The following is a 19,905-nucleotide window of genomic DNA, read 5'->3' on the forward strand; positions in this document are numbered from 1 at the left end:
ACTTGCGCACCTGCGTATAAACATAACAAGTGATCATTTTGCACATTTGGTATTTGCGCCATTCTCGTAGCGCCGGGCTCTAATGAAGACGCTACGTTTCACAGCCAATTATGGTCGGTTTACAGCAGGGGTGCGCTGATTGCCACGCGTGATCCCAGTTTGGGTAATTCGCGGTGCGTCATTTTCCAAATTTGCACCGCGACTACCGGCACACGCAGCGGGCCTTGCTCACGGCAACGTCACGGCATCGTTAACGTCCCGCTGTGAGCGAAGCAGGCGGCGCACGCACCATCTCAAGGTGACCGCCGCCACGCCGCGGCATTGGCCGGCGTGGCCGCCGGGCTCGAACCGCCGACGGCGAAGTCAGCGTGAGCGGCTCCTGCGTTGCGAGGGACTCTCCCCTCCGCCCCCCGCCCCCCACCCACCCGACGGTAACGGCCTCCACTGGCCCTAAGCCACCGGCATCAATTCCACATTCGTATGGCGGGAGTCGAGTCTACGTGGAGGACAACCGCTGTTGACTTCACACCCGCAAAGTGGGACAACGGTTTCTCATTGCATTCCTGAAAACCGCCGCTGTTGGCAATGCCAAGGCCTTATGGGAAATAGGGGGTCAGGGCAACCGCGGCCGCGGTGGTCACACTCGTCAAAGCTTAAATTGCCCGTTCCTTCACTAAACACAAATAAAATACACAATAACATAAAATGTTCAAATAACATAATAAAAAAACAACAATATCACGTTGAAGTCCGTGGTGATGACGATAATGAGGATGAGGTCATGAGTGAGGTTCTAATGGTGGACTTGTTGGACCCCATGAAGCGGACCACCCACGCCGCACTGTTTTCCTGGGCCTTTTGGCACTCGCTTCACCTTCTAGCACCGGTCGCACGCTCAGGGGCCACGATTTAGGGGCAAAATTCATGCAAACAAACAACGATTAAAGGTCAGGAAATGCAGAATAATGCGAAGCGATGCGACAACATTCACGTGCTACAACGGTCGCTGTGCGAGCGGCGTCGGCGGCGGCGGTGGTGGCGGGAAGATAGCGGTAGCGGGAGCTGGGGGATGAGAGGATGCACGGAGAGAACGCCGCTCGCAGTGTGATTTGAAATCGCAAGTCCTGCCGGTCGCCGCGCTGAACCACGGGATACGCAATACCCCGTGCCCACGTGGTTTGCAAATTAATACGCCGAAAGAAAACCGTGGATGCATAAATACCGCAGATGCAAAAATGTTGTGGAATCAACCCCCCAACCGGGAGTTGAACTCATGATCCTCCCAATCGCGAGCCGCTCGCTCTGCCCCAGAGCCACCCGGTGCCACACGTTTGTTATTTATTGACACCTTGATATTACTTTACATATTGCTATAACATTGTTACGTATTTACATTAAGCACTGCATTTTAACGAAAGGCGTCTGTGCATAAACGTTACACAAATAATCAGCATGATAAAAGAGGAGGTGTTCAAAATATCACCACAGCAATGAGGGATTCAATTATAATTAAACCCAATTACTGGAAGCGAGGGCGAACCTGCTGCAAGCGGAGGGATCGCCAGCACCCATCTCCCATGCTGTACCCAGCCCGTAGCCAATTAATGGCAGATTGCATAGATCTTTTCGTGTCGGTCCGCTACGTAATGACCTGACCGAATTTGTTGTTGTTGTTGTCAAGAGCCTCCGCCACCCGACACGGCCGAATTAAATTATCACGCGGTCACGGAGCGTTGAGCGACGCGCCGATTGCGAACGTGTCAGCTCAAGTCACCTGGTGAGGTGCAGAATGATTATCACAGCCAGGTTCACCGACACTTTCTGTCACCCGGTGAGCTGCAGAACGATCCTCGCAACCAAATCCAAAAATCATTTACGAATCACGGCATTGGCTGCGAGAATCTTTCGTGGTAAGTTAAAGGTTAAGAGTGAAGTTCAGGGTGAATGGTGAAGTTCAGGGTTAAAGGTGAAGTTCAGGAAGTTCCTGTCATAAAGTACAGGCTCAAGGCCTTCTTCGTATCTCTCTGACTCACCGCCTCGCCAACCCTTTGCAGGGAAAATAAATAACTCCGCATTCTGTCCTCAAGGGCGTAACAAAAATATTCCTGCCGAATAACTTTTGAGCCGCTGTTAGACCGGAGTTGGAGCAGCCACGGTGAGGGGGGGGGGGCGTACTGGATGTGGTGTGCCGTGAGCCGACCCCGCATCGGGCCACAGTAGCATGTGGACTCGGTGCGTCCATGCCGTTCTGCGGACGAGCGATTTCCCCCCCCCCCATCCCCCGCCGGCCACCCCCCCTCCCCCTCCCCCCCCCGGAGGCCGCGCCGCTCCTCGGCAACAGCGGTGGCGGCACCGGGGATGGCGCCACCATCGCCCGTTCGCACGCGAGCTGTCCGGGCGCACCGCACGGTGCCAGCTCGGCACACCACATCCAGACTGCACCCCCCCCCCCCACTGTCGCTGTACGGCGCCGTGCGGCGCGTGCCAATGCGCTCCGGGTCCCTGGGCGGCAGAATACAGATCGGCCAATCGCAGCAGCAGCAGCAGCAGCGTGTGGGTGATTGCAGCCTCCTTGCCTCCCTCACTTCATGGATGATTACCCTCCCTCGCTCCCTGCCTCCCCTCCTCCCTTCCTTACCACTTTCCTGTCAGTCCCTCTTCCCCGCTCTGCCCCAGATATTTCGCACTCTCTCTCCCTGCATCTCCATCTCCTTGCCTCTCCCTCTCTCTGCCTGCCTCTCCCCGACTCTCCTAGCTTCTACTTCTCTCTCCCTACCTCTTTCTCCCTGCCTCATCCCCCCCTCCCCGCCCCGTTCCCACCTCTTCTCTCCCACAGCCGAGCACTCCCGCGTGCTGCTCTCCCCGATCCCCGGCGTGGATGGGTCGGACTACATCAACGCTTCGTACGTCACGGTACGACCCCCGCCGGCCGCTCGCGCTGGCGAGCATAAGCGCCACCCGGCTATCGTGGGGCTGCTGCCGTTAGGCCCACGCCAGATATATAAATAAATATATAACGGTGAATGCTTTTTTCTTCCCAATTTCACGCCGATGGTGCTCTCGGCTGGCCGCGTCACAGAACGAGGCGTCCCTCCAAATCTCTTGCGGCAAGCGCCACGCCGCCTGTTCGTGCTGGAGAATGGCACGCGGACGCGGATATTTCAGAGCCACCCCTTGAGATCCCCTTCGAGTGACCTCTGGTCCGTTACGCGCTCTGCATGTGAGAAGAATGTTCATCACGTGAGAGAGCAAAGCCGAAATTTTATTCCCAGTGCTGAAATTTTGCCCAAGTAAGTGCAGAAGGAAATTATGATGCGTTTTTTCGTGCAAATGTTGGTGATACGGACAGCGGCTAAAAAAATGTATTCAACTTTTTATTTGATGAGGTAAGGCCCACTGAGCTATATCGCTCTTTTTCAAAAGCGACCTGGCCACGAATGATAGCTCAGCAAAGTTGCATATCACGTGGACATTTATAGCATGCAAATACTTTAAACGCATGTTGATTCTAAATGTGGAGGGAAAAACCGGAGGACCTGGAGAACAAACCACACAACCACGAGCAGAACATGCAAACTCAAAATATACAGCAGGCATCAATGTCGGGATTGAATCCAAGACCTCTTGTATTCCAGTCGAGGTAGTTAAGATCTCACCACAGCAGCGCCCCACCAGAATCTTGGCAGTGCCGGGCTCAGCACTCTCACCTTTGACCTCTGACCCCCGATCCCACCCGGTAGATTCAACTTTGTGGCGGCTCTGACCTTCCATAGTCAGGTCCAATTGAGTCGCTCAGCCGGACGAGCGCTCAAAGAGCACCGGGATGAGTCTCATTTGCACGAGTGACCCAGGTCAGCCATAGTGACAGAGCTCAAAGTAACATAACGGTGAACGAGTGCAGTGCGAGCGACAAAGCGAATACGAATCATAGATCGGAACAGAGATTCGGGCGAAAACAGTCGAGTTACGGGATGGTGGAGCAAAACTATTTTTTTTTCGAAGAGATTCGGCGTCGACGTTCAGGCCGTTTGATTAATGTTGTCATCAACGATCATAGCCGCAATGGCACCGTTGCGTGTCGCTGGCGCCACGGGAAGTTTTTGCCGAAATGAGTCGGGTACAATTATTGCGATTACTGTTATCGCCTTCGTCATTGCTGTTGTTGTTGTCATCATCATCATCAGTGATGCACCCAGCTGCACAGTTCGGGGAGGGGGTGAGCAGGGGAGGCAAAATTGTTACCTCTGTAATGCAAAAGTAATTTCCAGAAACAGAATTGATTGCATGTTAATTAAGTTTTCACTCTACGTGAAATTAAGTGTATCTGGAATAGAATAAGCATTGAGAATAATATAACTTCCTTGCAGGGGCTTCGAGAGAGTGTCGTGGGTGCTGGGGAGAGTGTCGCGGATGCTGGGTAGATTAGTTGGTTGGCGAGTTAGGGTCAGGATCTAGTTGGTTGCACATTAAAGGCTGCTTGCTAGCCCCATTCTCAAGAGGAAGAAGAGAAGGAGATGAAGCGAGCGTGCAGGAGAGCGACTTTGCTCCATTCAACAACTGCCTGCGCCGGATTTGAGCCGATCCATGCCAGATGCAACAGCCAAGCCTCCCAGAAATCCCAAACAAAACAGCAGCAGCAGTGTCACTGCTCCTGCATCCTTGTCGGTGGTATTTTGCCGGACAGGCACACGGGTGCACAATTAGTGGGGCCGGAAGAACTGGTGACGGCGATTTGAACACACGAGTCGCTGGTGCCTCGATGGAGGAGGCCTCTCCGCCACGAAGCCGCTCGCCCCGTGTAAGCTCCGGCATGGCGCTGCCGCTGGTGACGGCTGTCTCTCCGCTGCCGCTGGTGACGGCTGTCTCTCCGCTGCCGCTGGTGACGGCTGTCTCTCCGCTGCCGCTGCTGACGGCTGTCTCTCCGCTGCCGCTGGTGACGGCTGTCTCTCCGCTGCCGCTGCTGACGGCTGTCTCTCCGCTGCCGCTGGTGACGGCTGTCTCTCCGCTGCCACTGGTGACGGCTGTCTCTCCGCTGCCGCTGCTGACGGCTGTCTCTCCGCTGCCGCTGGTGACGGCTGTCTCTCCGCTGCCGCTGGTGACGGCTGTCTCTCCGCTGCCGCTGGTGACGGCTGTCTCTCCGCTGCCGCTGCTGACGGCTGTCTCTCCGCTGCCGCTGGTGACGGCTGTCTCTCCGCTGCCGCTGGTGGCGGCTGTCTCTCCGCTGCCGCTGGTGACGGCTGTCTCTCCGCTGCCGCTGGTGACGGCTGTCTCTCCGCTGCCGCTGGTGACGGCTGTCTCTCCGCTGCCGCTGGTGACGGCTGTCTCTCCGCTGCCGCTGGTGACGGCTGTCTCTCCGCTGCCGCCAACATCGCGAGTCCTGACATCTCCCACCGCGGAGTACGGGGGAGCTGAGGGGGCGACAGGGAGGGAGGGAGCCTGGTGATCAGCTGCAAACGTGCAAAACAAAAACCCACACCCGACGCAAAGTGAAGCTAACAAATGAGCGATCCACATTCCATGGGTTTGTCCGGGTGTGGGGTGGGGGGGTAAGGAGAGGGCGGGGTGGAGGGGGTAGAGTGGGGGGTGGAATGGAAGATCGATGGCCGCGAGGAGGCGCGTTGCCGTGGAGCTGTTGGGACGTAATGGACGGCCAAGATTAAACGCATTGATCGGCGGCTCAGATTGAAACGCGATGATCGATGATTTCTGAGATTTTTACCGGCTGATTTACCCAAGATTTATTGATTGTATTGATGATCGTGGAGGGAACCGTGAGGCCAGAGGCCGACGAGGAGATTCAGAGGTGGCTCGTGAAGTGATTGTTGAGGCGTGTCTGGTACGGTTGGTGAGATGTGAGCAGTGAGAGGTGATTGAGTGTGTGGTGATATGATTAGTGACTGTGGTGATTGGTGGTGTCTGTGTGATAGTGAGTGGTGATTGGTGGTGTCTGTGTGATAGTGAGTGGTGATTGGTGGTGTCTGTGTGATGGTGAGTGTGGTGATTGGTGGTGTCTGTGTAATGGTGAGTGTGGTGATTGGTGGTGTCTGTGTGAAGGTGAGTGTGGTGATTGGTGGTGTCTGTGTGATGGTGAGTGGTGATTGGTGGTGTATGTGTGATGGTGAGTGTGGTGATTGGTGGTGTCTGTGTGATAGTGAGTGGTGATTGGTAGTGTCTGTGTGATGGTGAGTGGTGATTGCTGGTGTCTGTGTGATGGTGAGTGTGGTGATTGGTGGTGTCTGTGTGATGGTGAGTGTGGTGATTTGTGGTGTCTGTGTGATGGTGAGTGGTGATTGGTAGTGTCTGTGTGATGGTGAGTGGTGATTGCTGGTGTCTGTGTGATGGTGAGTGTGGTGATTGGTGGTGTCTGTGTGATGGTGAGTGTGGTGATTGGTAGTGTCTGTGTGATGGTGAGTGGTGATTGCTGGTGTCTGTGTGATGGTGAGTGTGGTGATTGGTGGTGTCTGTGTGATGGTGAGTGTGATGATTGGTAGTGTCTGTGTGATGGTGAGTGGTGATTGGTGGTGTCTGTGTGATGGTGAGTGTGGTGATTGGTGGTGTCTGTGTGATGGTGAGTGTGGTGATTGGTAGTGTCTGTGTGATGGTGAGTGGTGATTGCTGGTGTCTGTGTGATGGTGAGTGTGGTGATTGGTAGTGTCTGTGTGATGGTGAGTGGTGATTGCTGGTGTCTGTGTGATGGTGAGTGGTGATTGGTAGTGTCTGTGTGATGGTGAGTGGTGATTGCTGGTGTCTGTGTGATGGTGAGTGTGGTGATTGGTGGTGTCTGTGTGATGGTGAGTGTGGTGATTGGTAGTGTCTGTGTGATGGTGAGTGGTGATTGCTGGTGTCTGTGTGATGGTGAGTGTGGTGATTGGTGGTGTCTGTGTGATGGTGAGTGTGATGATTGGTAGTGTCTGTGTGATGGTGAGTGGTGATTGGTGGTGTCTGTGTGATGGTGAGTGTGGTGATTGGTGGTGTCTGTGTGATGGTGAGTGTGGTGATTGGTAGTGTCTGTGTGATGGTGAGTGGTGATTGCTGGTGTCTGTGTGATGGTGAGTGTGGTGATTGGTGGTGTCTGTGTGATGGTGAGTGGTGATTGGTGGTGTCTGTGTGATGGTGAGTGTGATGATTGGTGGTGTCTGTGTGATGGTGAGTGGTGATTGGTGGTGTCTGTGTGATGGTGAGTGGTGATTGGTGGTGTCTGTGTGATGGTGAGTGTGATGATTGGTGGTGTCTGTGTGATGGTGAGTGTGGTGATTGGTAGTGTCTGTGTGATGGTGAGTGTGGTGATTGCTGGTGTCTGTGTGATGGTGTGATGATTGGTGGTGTCTGTGTGATGGTGAGTGTGATGATTGGTAGTGTCTGTGTGATGGTGAGTGTGGTGATTGGTGGTGTCTGTGTGATGGTGAGTGTGGTGATTGGTGGTGTCTGTGTGATGGTGAGTGGTGATTGGTGGTGTCTGTGTGATGGTGAGTGGTGATTGGTGGTGTCTGTGTGATGGTGAGTGTGGTGATTGGTGGTGTCTGTGATGGTGAGTGTGGTGATTGGTGGTGTCTGTGTGATGGTGAGTGGTGATTGGTGGTGTCTGTGTGATGGTGAGTGGTGATTGGTGGTGTCTGTGTGATGGTGAGTGGTGATTGGTGGTGTCTGTGTGATGGTGAATGGTGATTGGTGGTGTCTGTGTGATGGTGAATGTGGTGATTGGTGGTGTCTGTGTGATGGTGAGTGGTGATTGGTGGTGTCTGTGTAATGGTGTGATGATTGGTAGTGTCTGTGTGATGGTGAGTGGTGATTGGTGGTGTCTGTGTGATGGTGAGTGTGGTGATTGGTGGTGTCTGTGTGATTGTGAGTGTGGTGATTGGTGGTGTCTGTGTGATGGTGAGTGTGGTGATTGGTGGTGGTGAGTGTGGTGATTGGTGGTGTCTGTGTGATGGTGAGTGGTGATTGGTGGTGTCTGTGTGATGGTGAGTGTGGTGATTGGTGGTGGTGAGTGTGGTGATTGGTGGTGTCTGTGTGATGGTGAGTGGTGATTGGTGGTGTCTGTGTGATGGTGAGTGTGATGATTGGTTGTGTCTGTGTGATGGGTGAGTGGTGATTGGTGGTGTCTGTGTGATGGTGAGTGGTGATTGGTGGTGTCTGTGTGATGGTGAGTGATGGCGTATCTGGCGTGTATCGTGGCGCTTGCATAAATGTCTCAGCATCGCATTCTCATCTCAGCCATTTGAAGGGCACCCCCAGTGGCAACTGTCCTTGCGCCGTGTGACTTGGCACCCAGCCTGCGAGCGGGCGTCACGTCTGCCGCTGGGGAGGTGGCGATGATTAGCACCGTAATGCTGTGAAATCGGACACCCGACGAAATCACCGATTAGAGATTTGCCCATATATGGAAGAAAATAGGCATTGTTGTTGGCCGAAGGGACAGTTCTTTGCCCATATATGTTCATTGTGAGATCGTGGACCGAGCGATTAATTGTATAGATTCAGCTCAGTCGAATCAGCAGCCGCTCAAAGTTGATCGGGCAGCCATCTTGAAAATGTCTATTGTCAATTGCTTCGTTGGCAATCGATTACGTCGACAAGAATTGTTTGTATCGAGTAGTCGTGTGACACGCCCCCAATTTATCTGATTGTCGAACATCCGTCGCAGTCCGCTTCTATTGTACCACAGCACCACGTGTGATCGCCCCGGCGCGGGACCGTGTGCCGCGTGACCGCAGGGCTTCAACAAGCAGCGCGAGTTCATCGTCACGCAGAGGCCGCTGGCGCACACGGCGCAGGATTTCTGGAGGATGACGTGGGAGGTCAACGCTCGCTTCATCGTCATGCTGCAGGGAAACGACGCGTCCGTACGTACCGTCATCGGCACTGTCGCCCTCATGGTCGTCGTCGAGATGATGATGATTATTTTGTTTTTGAGAGAGCTGCCCTCCTCCTTCATGCACACTTGACGAACGACCTGAGCCCCAACTGGGATTGAGGCACATTTGAAAGGGCGGCGCCCCAGTGGCAGTTGTCCCTGCGCGGGATGGTGACTCGGTGTACGATGATCGCCACTTCTGTGCCTAATCCAAATTGAGTAATTTGCGTGTACGTCTTTTGCGAATAATGTCAGAGGATCTTTCACGTCCGCTGTGAGTGAAGCAGACAGCGCGTTGCATCATTAGGTGAATATAACCACCCGGCAGTATTAACCAGGGCAGCCTGCCGGAGTCCAACCCAGAACCTCCTCTGCAAAAAGTGGCGAACGTGCTTCCCCTCGGCCGTGTCACCACCCTGATCATTTTTGCCATCATCATTTATCACGATCATCATTGTCTGTCATTCTCATCACCATTAAAATCTTGATCAGTTTTTGTAATTCATCATCGTTGCAATAATCATTCATCACTCACTACAATTACAATCATATTGCCCATCATAATCTCCATCGCCGTGACCATCATCACCAATATCATTACCACTTCCACCACCATTAACATAATCTTCATCAACACTATTGTTGTCACGATCACCACGGTAGTTGGGTAATGGACAGTTGTTGCTTTAGGAGGGTGATGGCTGGTGGGTGATTTTGGTCCTGGTGGGTGTTTGTCATGGTGAGTAATTGCCGGTCGTCGTGGATGACGGTCGTCGTGGGCGATGGTCACCGTCGGTGATTGCCGGTCACCGTGGGCGATAGCCGATCGCTGTGGGCGATAGCCAATCGGCGTGTGTTCCGGTCGCCATGGGTTCCGGTCGCCATGGGTGACGTTCGCCGTGGGTGACGGGCGCTGTGGGGCGGTGGTGTCGTTGTTGCAGGCAGACGCGGAGGCCCCGTACTGGCCGGCGCGGGAGGGCAGCTCGGTGCCGTGCGACGGCTTCACGGTGCTGCTGCGTAGCGAGCGCCGCCTCACGCTCGCCAACGAGGGACCCTTCGTCATCGCCGACCTGCTGCTCAGGGCCGACAAGGCATGTGCGCCCACAGCGCATTCGATCCCGGGTCAACGCATCAATACAACTTAACAAGAACACCAAGGACAGAGATCCCCTGTATCACCTTAACAGACCTGTTAGCACCTATAAAGGCTGGCACAGCACACGTGGGGATGATGTGGCCATTGTCCCTCGTGGTGATGTTTTTCCACACCACACCGGGTACTCATTTAAGGCTAAGTCTACCTAGGAGAGGCCCAGGACCAGTTAAGAAAATCGTCAATAGCGTTGCCCATGAGCGGGAAACGAAATCGAGCTGCCAGGTTCATAGCGCAGCGCGCGCTAACCTCCTGCACTACCGCTTCCCACCACCACACACAACTCAATAATTCTCTCCGAGTCCTCCGAGCGATGATGGAAATGCCTTCCGGGTAATTAACCGATTACAGGGAATTGATCGCGGCAATGCCCTGTGGAGGGTGCTTGTTGACTTTTGTCCGTTTCCCAGCCCTGTGTTGACAATGCCGCCGCAGTCTTGACGTGAGACCGAGCATCAAACTTTTGGCAGCGAGCAATGCAGCCCCCTGCTGTGCTGGAGTGGCCCGTGAAAGGAGACACCACAGAACTGCTTCTGAGATATCTCAAAGTGGCCTTTTGATATTCACGTGCAGTCGGCCCATCTGTTTTAGTTCTCAGTACCAGGTTTAATCAAGGCCGGCTGAAACCTGGATGCATACCCAGCATCTCAGCCAGCTCCGTGCTGTGAGCCCGATCCATCATCAATCATGGTTCGTCTGCTGCTGGATGGAGGCTTCCCAATTACGTCGCCATCCCTCTCGGTTGCACAAGCAATCAAGCTTACTCCTAAACATGAAAGAATCTCATTGCTCGATCTCAAACGTAAGCAATTATGAGATAAACCAATTATATAAATGTAACGATGGTGGGGCGGCAGTGGTGGTGTAGTTCGTGAAGGAGGTAAACCTGGGTTTGATTCCAGGCCACGGCTGATGTCATTGGGCGAGTGATATCTGAACCAACCCTGGACGGCCCTTTCAAACAAACCTGCATTGACCACCGTGGCAAAGTATGATCAAGCAGCTCATTGACCGGCATGACATTTCGGAAGCTTTCGTCCAGCAGTGGCTTGACATAAGGCTATAAATTAACCAAAACTATAGCAGTAATCTTTAGTTGTTTAACAATCTCTAGGAATTGCGACATTTGACGATTTCCTGCGAATAAGTTCACCCAATGCGTAGGTTTCGGACTTTGCAGATGGCGTCCTGATGTTTGTTCGGCCTAGCTTCGAGCAGAATGCCGTTTATCTCATTGCCCCGTGGGATTGTTCGTGAACTTCTACCGGTGAGCAAGCTCGAACGATCGTCATCGCGTTAAACGCTCGGACGCCACCACGTGGACGATTAATTCGTTTGGCCGTGTCGGCTGGTGAAGGGTTTTTTCTCTTCAGATTCTCTATCCTGGAGAAATCCGATGAGCTATGAAGCTTTTTTTCAAAGATATCCAGGAGGGGCGGGTCAGAAAGTTATTGGTGGTAGTGGGATCGTAAGGATGCGCAATTCAGTCAGATCGATTACGTCGGAGGCCTAACCCACAAAATTATTCCACTAATTTAGCATTTGGCTTCACGTGAGTGGCTACCACGGCACTTGCAGAGAGGCTGAGGGTCCGCACGGAAATGTTCACGAGCCCGCTGCGCTACCCCCCTCCCCCGCGCAGGGCGATCGTGAGGTGGAGGTGCGGCACCTGCGCTGTCCGCCGTGGCCCAATCCGGACGCTCCAATCAGCAGCTGCTTCGAGCTGGTGGGCGTGGCCAGGGACGAGGGGGCGGCCCGCGACGGACCAATCATCATCCACGACCAGTGGGTGCCGCACGCGCGTACTCGGCGGACCGTGACGCAGGCCGGCGCTCGTTGGCTACATTTTTGCGAACGACGTTACAACGTCTACGCCGTCCGTCGCGAATCGCACGGCCGGGCGGTAGTCGTGTGCATGAACCCGCAGAGCGGGTGCGGCCACCGGGGCTCGAACCGCGAGCCTTGGCCGCGAACGTCGTACCGCTCGACCGTGCCCACCCGTCTGAAAACGAGGCGCCTTGTGTGCTCGTCCGTACGTCGCAGCCATCTTTGCCACCGGGACCGGGGGGGATTTGTGCCGAGCAGCCCTCCCCCCACCCCCGCACTGTACAGGGACAAATTTGGCGGCGCCTCAGGGCGATAAAAACAAATTAAAGCACTTTGCGCAGCTTAAGAGGCAATTCCGCTGCCAGGAGTGATGCATGCGTGCGCACACAACAACGACGACAACGACAACAAGAGCGCATGTTCAACAGCAACACACGCGCGCACTCACACAGGGCACACACGGGGACACACACAGGGCACAGAAAGACAAAGATCCCCCATACACCCTTAACAGACTATCGGGGAAATTGCCATTAGTGAGCATCTATTAAGGCCGGCACGGCATGTGAGGATGCGGTGTGGCCAGCACCATGCCCGGCCGCCTTTGTCTTCCCAGTGATATTTACACATCCCACGAGGTACTCATTTGAGGATGAGTAGACCTAGGGGATGGCCAGGACCAGTTCAGGTTCGCCGGATTCGTAGCGAAGTGCACTAACCACTTGACGACCACTCCCGACTCATAGAAACACACACGCACATGCCATTGGTAGGTGGGTGGTTGAGTTGGTGGGTAGGTGGGTGGGTGAGTTGGTGGGTGGGTGGGTGAGTGAGTAGATGGGTGGGTGAGTGAGTGCATGGGTGGGTGGGTGAATGAGTGAGTTGGTGACGGGGTGAGTACGTGAGTGAGAATGAGTGTGAGTGAGGGTGGGAGAATGAGTGAATTGGTGTGTGAGTGAGCAGGTGGGTGAGTGGGTGAGGGGGTGGGTGAGTGAGAGTGAGTGGGTGGGTGGGTGAGTTAGTCGGTATCATTGAGCGAGTGGGTGGGTGTGTGAGTTCAGTGGTGGACGGGTGACTGAGTGAATATTGTTGTCTGCAGTATGGTGGTTGGATGAGATGAAATAGTGGGTGTTTGCTTGACTGAGACATCAACATGGGTCGAGGAATCAATGAAGAATCGAATTCACAGGAAAACGGGAACCATTGCAGCAGCTATAGAAGAGTGGTAACGTGGTGAACGGCGACTGGAGAGTGATGAATACATTCGGTATTGGCGCTATCATTCCGACAGAGCAAGGTGATCAACACGAAGGAAGGCGCTGCTTGCTGTGTTTCACAGACAGTGTCCGGTGGCGTTTCACGGGAGAGGGCGATGTTTGTTACTGCTGTGGGGGATCCCGATCGAGTGATTTGCACTGTTACATTTGCCAAGTTTGGGCCATGTCCCTGACACTAAATGGCCTTCTCGTTTCGAGTGACATCAAGGAAATCTGTGACGTCCGCTGTGAGTCAATCAGACACACCGCGTAGGAGTACCGCCACGGTGGCGAGAAGTTAACTACCTCGCCTGGTGTGCAGGAGGTCGTGGGTTATATCCCGACCCTAACACCTTTATATTTAGAGTTTGCAAATCTCTCTCCGGTTTGCCCTCCACATTTAGAATGCGCGTCACGCGTTCAAAGTTTTTGGCTGCTGCTATAAATGTCCACGTGATGATGATAAGCCACTTCGTGGAGCTATCATTTGTGATGGCCAGGTCACTCGTGAAAAAGGGCTACACAGCAGCTCAGAGGGGTTTTACCTTGGTGAAATCAAAGACGGTGAATACACACACCCAGGGCAATAACCAGGGCAGCCCGGCAGATCCGAAATGGCACGAACCTCCACCATCACCGGGCCTTGTGACCGACGCCCCCCCGTTGTGTGGCGCGCGTCACGGCGAGCGGTGCGTGTGTGCGGTGTGTGCGGTGTGTGCGGTGTGTGCGGTGTGTGCGGCGGCGGTGGTGCAGGTGTGGGGGCAATGCGGCCGGAACGCTGGTGGCGCTCGCCACGCTCTGGCACCAGCTGGAGGAGGACGGCTCGGCTGACGTGTTCCTCGCCGCCAAGATGGTGTCGCTGGCGCGGCCCGGCACGTTCACTGACGCGGTACGTACCCGCCGATACACGCCCTCACGTGCTCACAAAGAAAAAGATACCCCATATAGCCTTAACAGACTGTTGGGGCAAGTGCTGTTAGCGGGCACCTATGAAGGACAGCCGGCACGGCACCATACCGAGTAATCATTTGAGGGTGAGTCAACCTAGGGAAGGAGGCCCAGGACCGGTTTAGATAATCGGCACTGGTGTTGACCGTGAGCGGGAATCGAACTCGGGTCGCCGGGTTCATGCCGCAGCGGGCTAACCACTACTCTTCACGTCCCACTCATGCGCTCGCTCGCTCATGCACACACACACACACGTACGTACGCACGCAGCCAAACCAGGGACGAATTTCGCTGCCGCGCAAGGCTCAAGAATATAACACTGACGGTTTTATTCTTATCATATTGTTTTTTTTACCCCCTGTATCAGCACGGTCGGTATATATGTCCGAGAGGACGTACCACCACCAGATGAGGAGTGATGAAATCGGTTCCATGTCCGGGTGCTGGGTGCATTTTTACATCGGAGGATCGTGATAAGTGGTGGCAGTAGTGCCATGGGGAGGCCTTCATCCAGCAGTGGATTGACCATGGCCGGCGATGGTGATGATAATGGTGTGTACACCGGTGCGTGCTCTGTGCACTACAAACCCGATGACCCTAGTTCGATTCCCGCTCACGGCCAACACCAGTGATGATTATCTGAACCGGTCCTGGGCCTCCTCTAGCTCGACTCAGCCTCAAATGAGTACCTGGTGCAGTGTGTAAACATCGCCACTGGGGAGACAAAGGCGGCTGGCCTCCCACCCCCTCGTGTGCCGTGTCAGCCTTCATAGGTTCTACTCGTTAACAGCACTTGCCCCAACAGTCTGTTGAGGCTGTGCAACCTGAGTACTCTCGTACAGGGCCCAGTGACGGGCCGCCTCCCATTCCTGGCCAACCGCTGCCCGTTAGCAGAGTGGTCGCACTTCACATGAGCGCTGGTTACTGTTCACTCCGAGATGCTCTAATTGTGTTGATTTTCTTTCAATTGAAGGCATCCTCGAGTTTAAGTGCATTTAATCTCGCACAATTAAAACGACAACAAACCAAAAAAAAAACCTCATCCGTTTAATTTTACTCCATTTCAATTATAAGTACACGAGGAGCGCTTCAGGGATCATTGCAACAAGCGGCGCCAGCATTTAACCAGACAGCCGCCACCACCGCCACGCGCAGTGTTCCGCCGGTGCTGCAAGCGCAGATGATCGGTAATGATGAAAGCGACCGCTGGCCACTACGGTGGAAACGAGACGGCGGCGACCTTTGCTGCTGCGCCGCCCGCCACCCTCCACCGCCACCATCGCCACTTCCCGCAATTCCTTCATCGCGATTCCTTCCCTCTGGCACTCGGCCCGCTGATGATGAACCGCGTTCCACGCTCGGACATCGGATATGTCATCAGCCGTGTTCGATCTGCTGCTGGATGAAGGCCCCCCCCCCCGCCCCCCACCACCAAAAGCCATCGCCGTCTACAATCAAGTATTTTATGTCGGGTTAGATCGCGTAAATATAAATGTGTCGTTAAACCCGACACCACCCGACACAGCCAATTAGTAAGGTTTGTCACTTGAACAAAGTGCGTCAATTAATGACAACTTCAGCACACCGGTGTGTTGTAGAGTAAACCCACAACATTGACAATTGTTGGTTGTGTAGTGGATTCAACTGAGTCGCAGATGTACTCCTTGGAGGCAACACATTTATTGATACCAACACAAAGGTGTGACTGCCCCTTTACCAGATAACAACCTATGGTGGTGGACCACCAGGCTAACTACACACTATGGTGGTAGACCACCAGGCTAACTACACACTGTGGTGGTGGACCACCAGGCTAACTACACACTGTGGTGGTGGACCACCAGGCTAACTACACACTATGGTGGTGGACCACCAAGCTAACTACACACTATGGTGGTGGACCACCAGGCTAACTATATACTATGGTGGTGGACCACCAGGCTAACTACACCACACTATGGTGGTGGACCACCAGGCTAACTACACACTATGGTGGTGGACCACCAGGCTAACTACACCCTATGGTGGTGGACCACCAGGCTAACTACACCCTATGGTGGTGGACCACCAGGCTAACTACACCCTATGGTGGTGGACCACCAGGCTAACTACACCCTATGGTGGTGGACCACCAGGCTAACTATACCCTATGGTGGTGGACCACCAGGCTAACTACACACTATAGTGGTGGACTACCAGGCTAACTACACACTATTGTGGTGGACCACCAGGCTAACTACACACTATGGTGGTGGACCACCAGGCTAACTAAACACTATGGTGGTGGACCACCAGGCTAACTACACACTATGGTGGTGGACCACCAGGCTAACTACACACTATGGTGGTGGACCACCAGGCTAACTACACACTATAGTGGTGGACCACCAGGTTAACTACACACAATAGTGGTGGACCACCAGGTTAACTACACACAATAGTGGTGGACCACCAGGCTAACTACACCCTATAGTGGTGGACCACCAGGCTAACTACACCCTATAGTGGTGGACCACCAGGTTAACTACACACTATAGTGGTGGACCACCAGGCTAACTACACCCTCTAGTGGTGGACCACCAGGCTAACTACACCCTATAGTGGTGGACCACCAGGTTAACTACACACTATAGTGGTGGACCACCAGGTTAACTACACACTATAGTGGTGGACCACCAGGTTAACTACACACTATAGTGGTGGACCACCAGGCTAACTACACACTATAGTGGTGGACCACCAGGTTAACTACACACTATAGTGGTGGACCACCAGGCTAACTACACCGTATAGTGGTGGACCACCAGGCTAACTACACCGTATAGTGGTGGACCACCAGGTTAACTACACACTATAATGGTGGACCACCAGGCTAACTACACACTATAGTGGTGGACCACCAGGTTAACTACACGCTATAGTGGTGGACCACCAGGCTAACTACACCCTATAGTGGTGGACCACCAGGCTAACTACACCCTATAGTGGTGGACCACCAGGTTAACTACACACTATAGTGGTGGACCACCAGGCTAACTACACTCTCTAGTGGTGGACCACCAGGCTAACTACACCCTATAGTGGTGGACCACCAGATTAACTACACACTATAGTGGTGGACCACCAGGTTAACTACACACTATAGTGGTGGACCACCAGGTTAACTACACACTATAGTGGTGGACCACCAGGCTAACTACACACTATAGTGGTGGACCACCAGGTTAACTACACACTATAGTGGTGGACCACCAGGCTAACTACACCGTATAGTGGTGGACCACCAGGCTAACTACACCGTATAGTGGTGGACCACCAGGTTAACTACACACTATAATGGTGGACCACCAGGCTAACTACACACTATAGTGGTGGACCACCAGGTTAACTACACGCTATAGTGGTGGACCACCAGGCTAACTGCACACTATGGTAGTGGACCACCAGGCTAACTACACACTATAGTGGTGGACCACCAGGCTAACTACACACTATAGTGGTGGACCACCAGGCTAACTACACACTATAGTAGTGGACCACCAGGTTAACTACACACTATAGTGGTGGACCACCAGGCTAACTACACACCGAGTTTCAATTCTCTCATTCAGGAGGGTCCTGTTGTTTGATTTTTCTCGGTTTGGAGGCGATGATGCTGCTACTGTGATCCAAATTGAGTACTTTGCAGGTATTGTTATTTTTTTCATGAGAAAATTTGGCCAATGCGAGTCACTTTTCGAAATTGCTCTGTGGGCTTTCCCTCGTTAAATGAAAATAGTAGTAGTCGAGTCTATAGAGAGAGGGAGACCATTAGTCTCGAGTGGCTCCTACCGGTCCACAAGTAAATAGTCTCCGTCTGGCTTCTTAGGAGACAAAGGCAGCAAAAGCTGCCTTGCCGTGCTGAGTCATCTTCTCTCTCCGTGGCGATCGTTGAGGCTCCCGGGAAAAAGCAAAAACATTTATTCTCTGTGGGCGGCAGTGGCAGCAGCATCAACAACAGCAAAAGCAGCAGAGGTGTACATCCCTGAGTTTTTTTTTGTAAAAACTAACCGCGTCCCTTTGTCGTTGCCTCGTTTGCATTCTGTCTTTCTCTCTAAACGGAATTCAATTTATTTAAAGTACATTTCGTCTCTCCGAGTGGATTTTTTATTTGTGTCACGAGGTAAAGAATCCGCACGAACAACTCGCGCTACAGCGCTGGCATTGCCCTGCATCGGGGAACGTTGTGGCCCCATGGAAGGGGATATCACAGAACTGCTTTTGAAGATGCCACCAAGTGACCGTTTTAGTCACAAATTATATGGTGATGCTGCTAATGCCGCTGCTGCTATGTTAGCAGTGGTGCACACGCACGGTTAAAACATAAACTCAACGGTGCTTGTCAAGAACACCGTGGTATTAAAAGGAAATATAAATAATCGTAGACGTTTCAGGCAGCTGCGCCGACTTCATGGCACGTAAATAAGAGAGGTGGCCAATGCAGTCTCCAGCTCTTATCGTCCACTCCGTCTCTCTGGCTTCTCTACGTGTTATGAAGAATGGCCATTACCCAAAATGTTAACCGATTATATATTTTTTGTTCTTTCAAGGCCACACTGTGTGACTGAAGAACGTACGTAGCCAACCATGACGAACGTCGGTTACACTTTTCATGCGCCACCGAGCGCACTTTCCCATGCGCCGCGCAATCATGGCACATTGTCGCACGGATGTTTTGAATTCTTGCAGCTGGAATGTTGATAAATTACGTGAAGGGCAACATTTTACTTGGGTGCATTCTTGCGCGGCCGCCGGCGACCGGGCTGAGACCCACTGCCTCACCGCAATGGCGAGCACCCAGGTTCTGATCCCAACTCGGCCTTCGTGAGGCTATAATCGTATCAGTCTATGGGTCGCCAGGCGAGTCTGTGGACCTCTCTGTGAGCGAGTCATTTTTGGCCCAGCTGAGACCGTCTGCTCGCTACACTCGAGGACCCGGTTTAATCTGTGTGGCCGGGCGGCTGAAACCCAGATTTATTACCCGGACTCGCGGTGGTGGCGGCTCGGTGCTGTGACTCCCGCAATACCAGGCCTTTGTTGTCCTTTTCCCACACTTCCGATTAGCACGGTTGGTTACGTACGGTGCGAAAGAAATTCAACACGCGTTCGGGCCACCTCCGTGCCGCTTAATTGCTCGGTGCCCAGCTCTCTCGCACCTCGAGCGGGCCCCTCGCTGCAGAAATGGACAACCACAGAGGCCCCCTGTTCGTTCGTCGGCGTCACTGGCGTTAAATTATTGAGACGGTGCTCAGCCACCCCCCTTCCCCCCTCCACCCCGATCACGGCGCTCATCGCTCCGAAAAGGCCGCCCCCACAGCTCCGCGCGGGTTGCACGGCGCACGCCTGCTTTTTTTCTATGGCGGCGCGGACGACAAGCGGTTAACAACGAAAAAAAAACGAGCGGCTAGCTGAAATTGACGCGCTTTTTTTGTCGGCGGCCCCGTTCATAATGCCAGCGAGCTGGCGTGCAAGTCCAATTTCGCGTCGGATGGCAGATTGCGGGGGGGCGCCTTCGCGTGGCTCGTTAGGGGGCTTGTAGACCCACTTAAAACGAGCCTCCAGAGCTGCAATTTTGCGCAAAACGAGAAGACATTTTAGCTTAATGGACCCGATTTCTGAGGCTTGCGGCATCGCGGCTCCATCGTGCATTCAATTACATCTTGCGGCGGATGCGCGCGGTGCGTTCTATGCGGCCATGCCTCCTCTTCGAAGCCGTGAAAAATGCCCCGCGATCTCTAATCTGACAGAAAACGAGATGCGCACCGGCTTTATGAACCACGCAGAGATGCGTTCACGTACACGGGCGAGGTGCATGTTGGAGGAATTAC

At 53.6% G+C, this 19,905-nt stretch overlaps 1 protein-coding gene across 2 annotated transcripts in view; it reads left to right on the plus strand.

The window, feature by feature from the left end:
* LOC116949266 (receptor-type tyrosine-protein phosphatase gamma-like) overlaps window positions 1-19,905 on the plus strand; it is a 574,019-nt gene that overhangs the window by 543,251 nt on the left and 10,863 nt on the right. For both annotated transcript variants that reach the window (XM_032966362.2, XM_032966363.2), the window contains exons 23-27: window positions 2,837-2,913; window positions 8,715-8,843; window positions 9,796-9,945; window positions 11,650-11,792; window positions 13,844-13,979. In XM_032966362.2, the coding sequence (XP_032822253.1) occupies window positions 2,837-2,913; window positions 8,715-8,843; window positions 9,796-9,945; window positions 11,650-11,792; window positions 13,844-13,979 (635 nt within the window). The remainder of the gene's footprint in view (window positions 1-2,836; window positions 2,914-8,714; window positions 8,844-9,795; window positions 9,946-11,649; window positions 11,793-13,843; window positions 13,980-19,905) is intronic.

Source organism: Petromyzon marinus, chromosome 36, assembly GCF_048934315.1.
Source record: "Petromyzon marinus isolate PM22_M1 ecotype Great Lakes invasive population chromosome 36, UKy_Petmar_22M1.pri1.0, whole genome shotgun sequence".
In the NCBI taxonomy this organism is placed as follows: domain Eukaryota; kingdom Metazoa; phylum Chordata; class Hyperoartia; order Petromyzontiformes; family Petromyzontidae; genus Petromyzon; species Petromyzon marinus.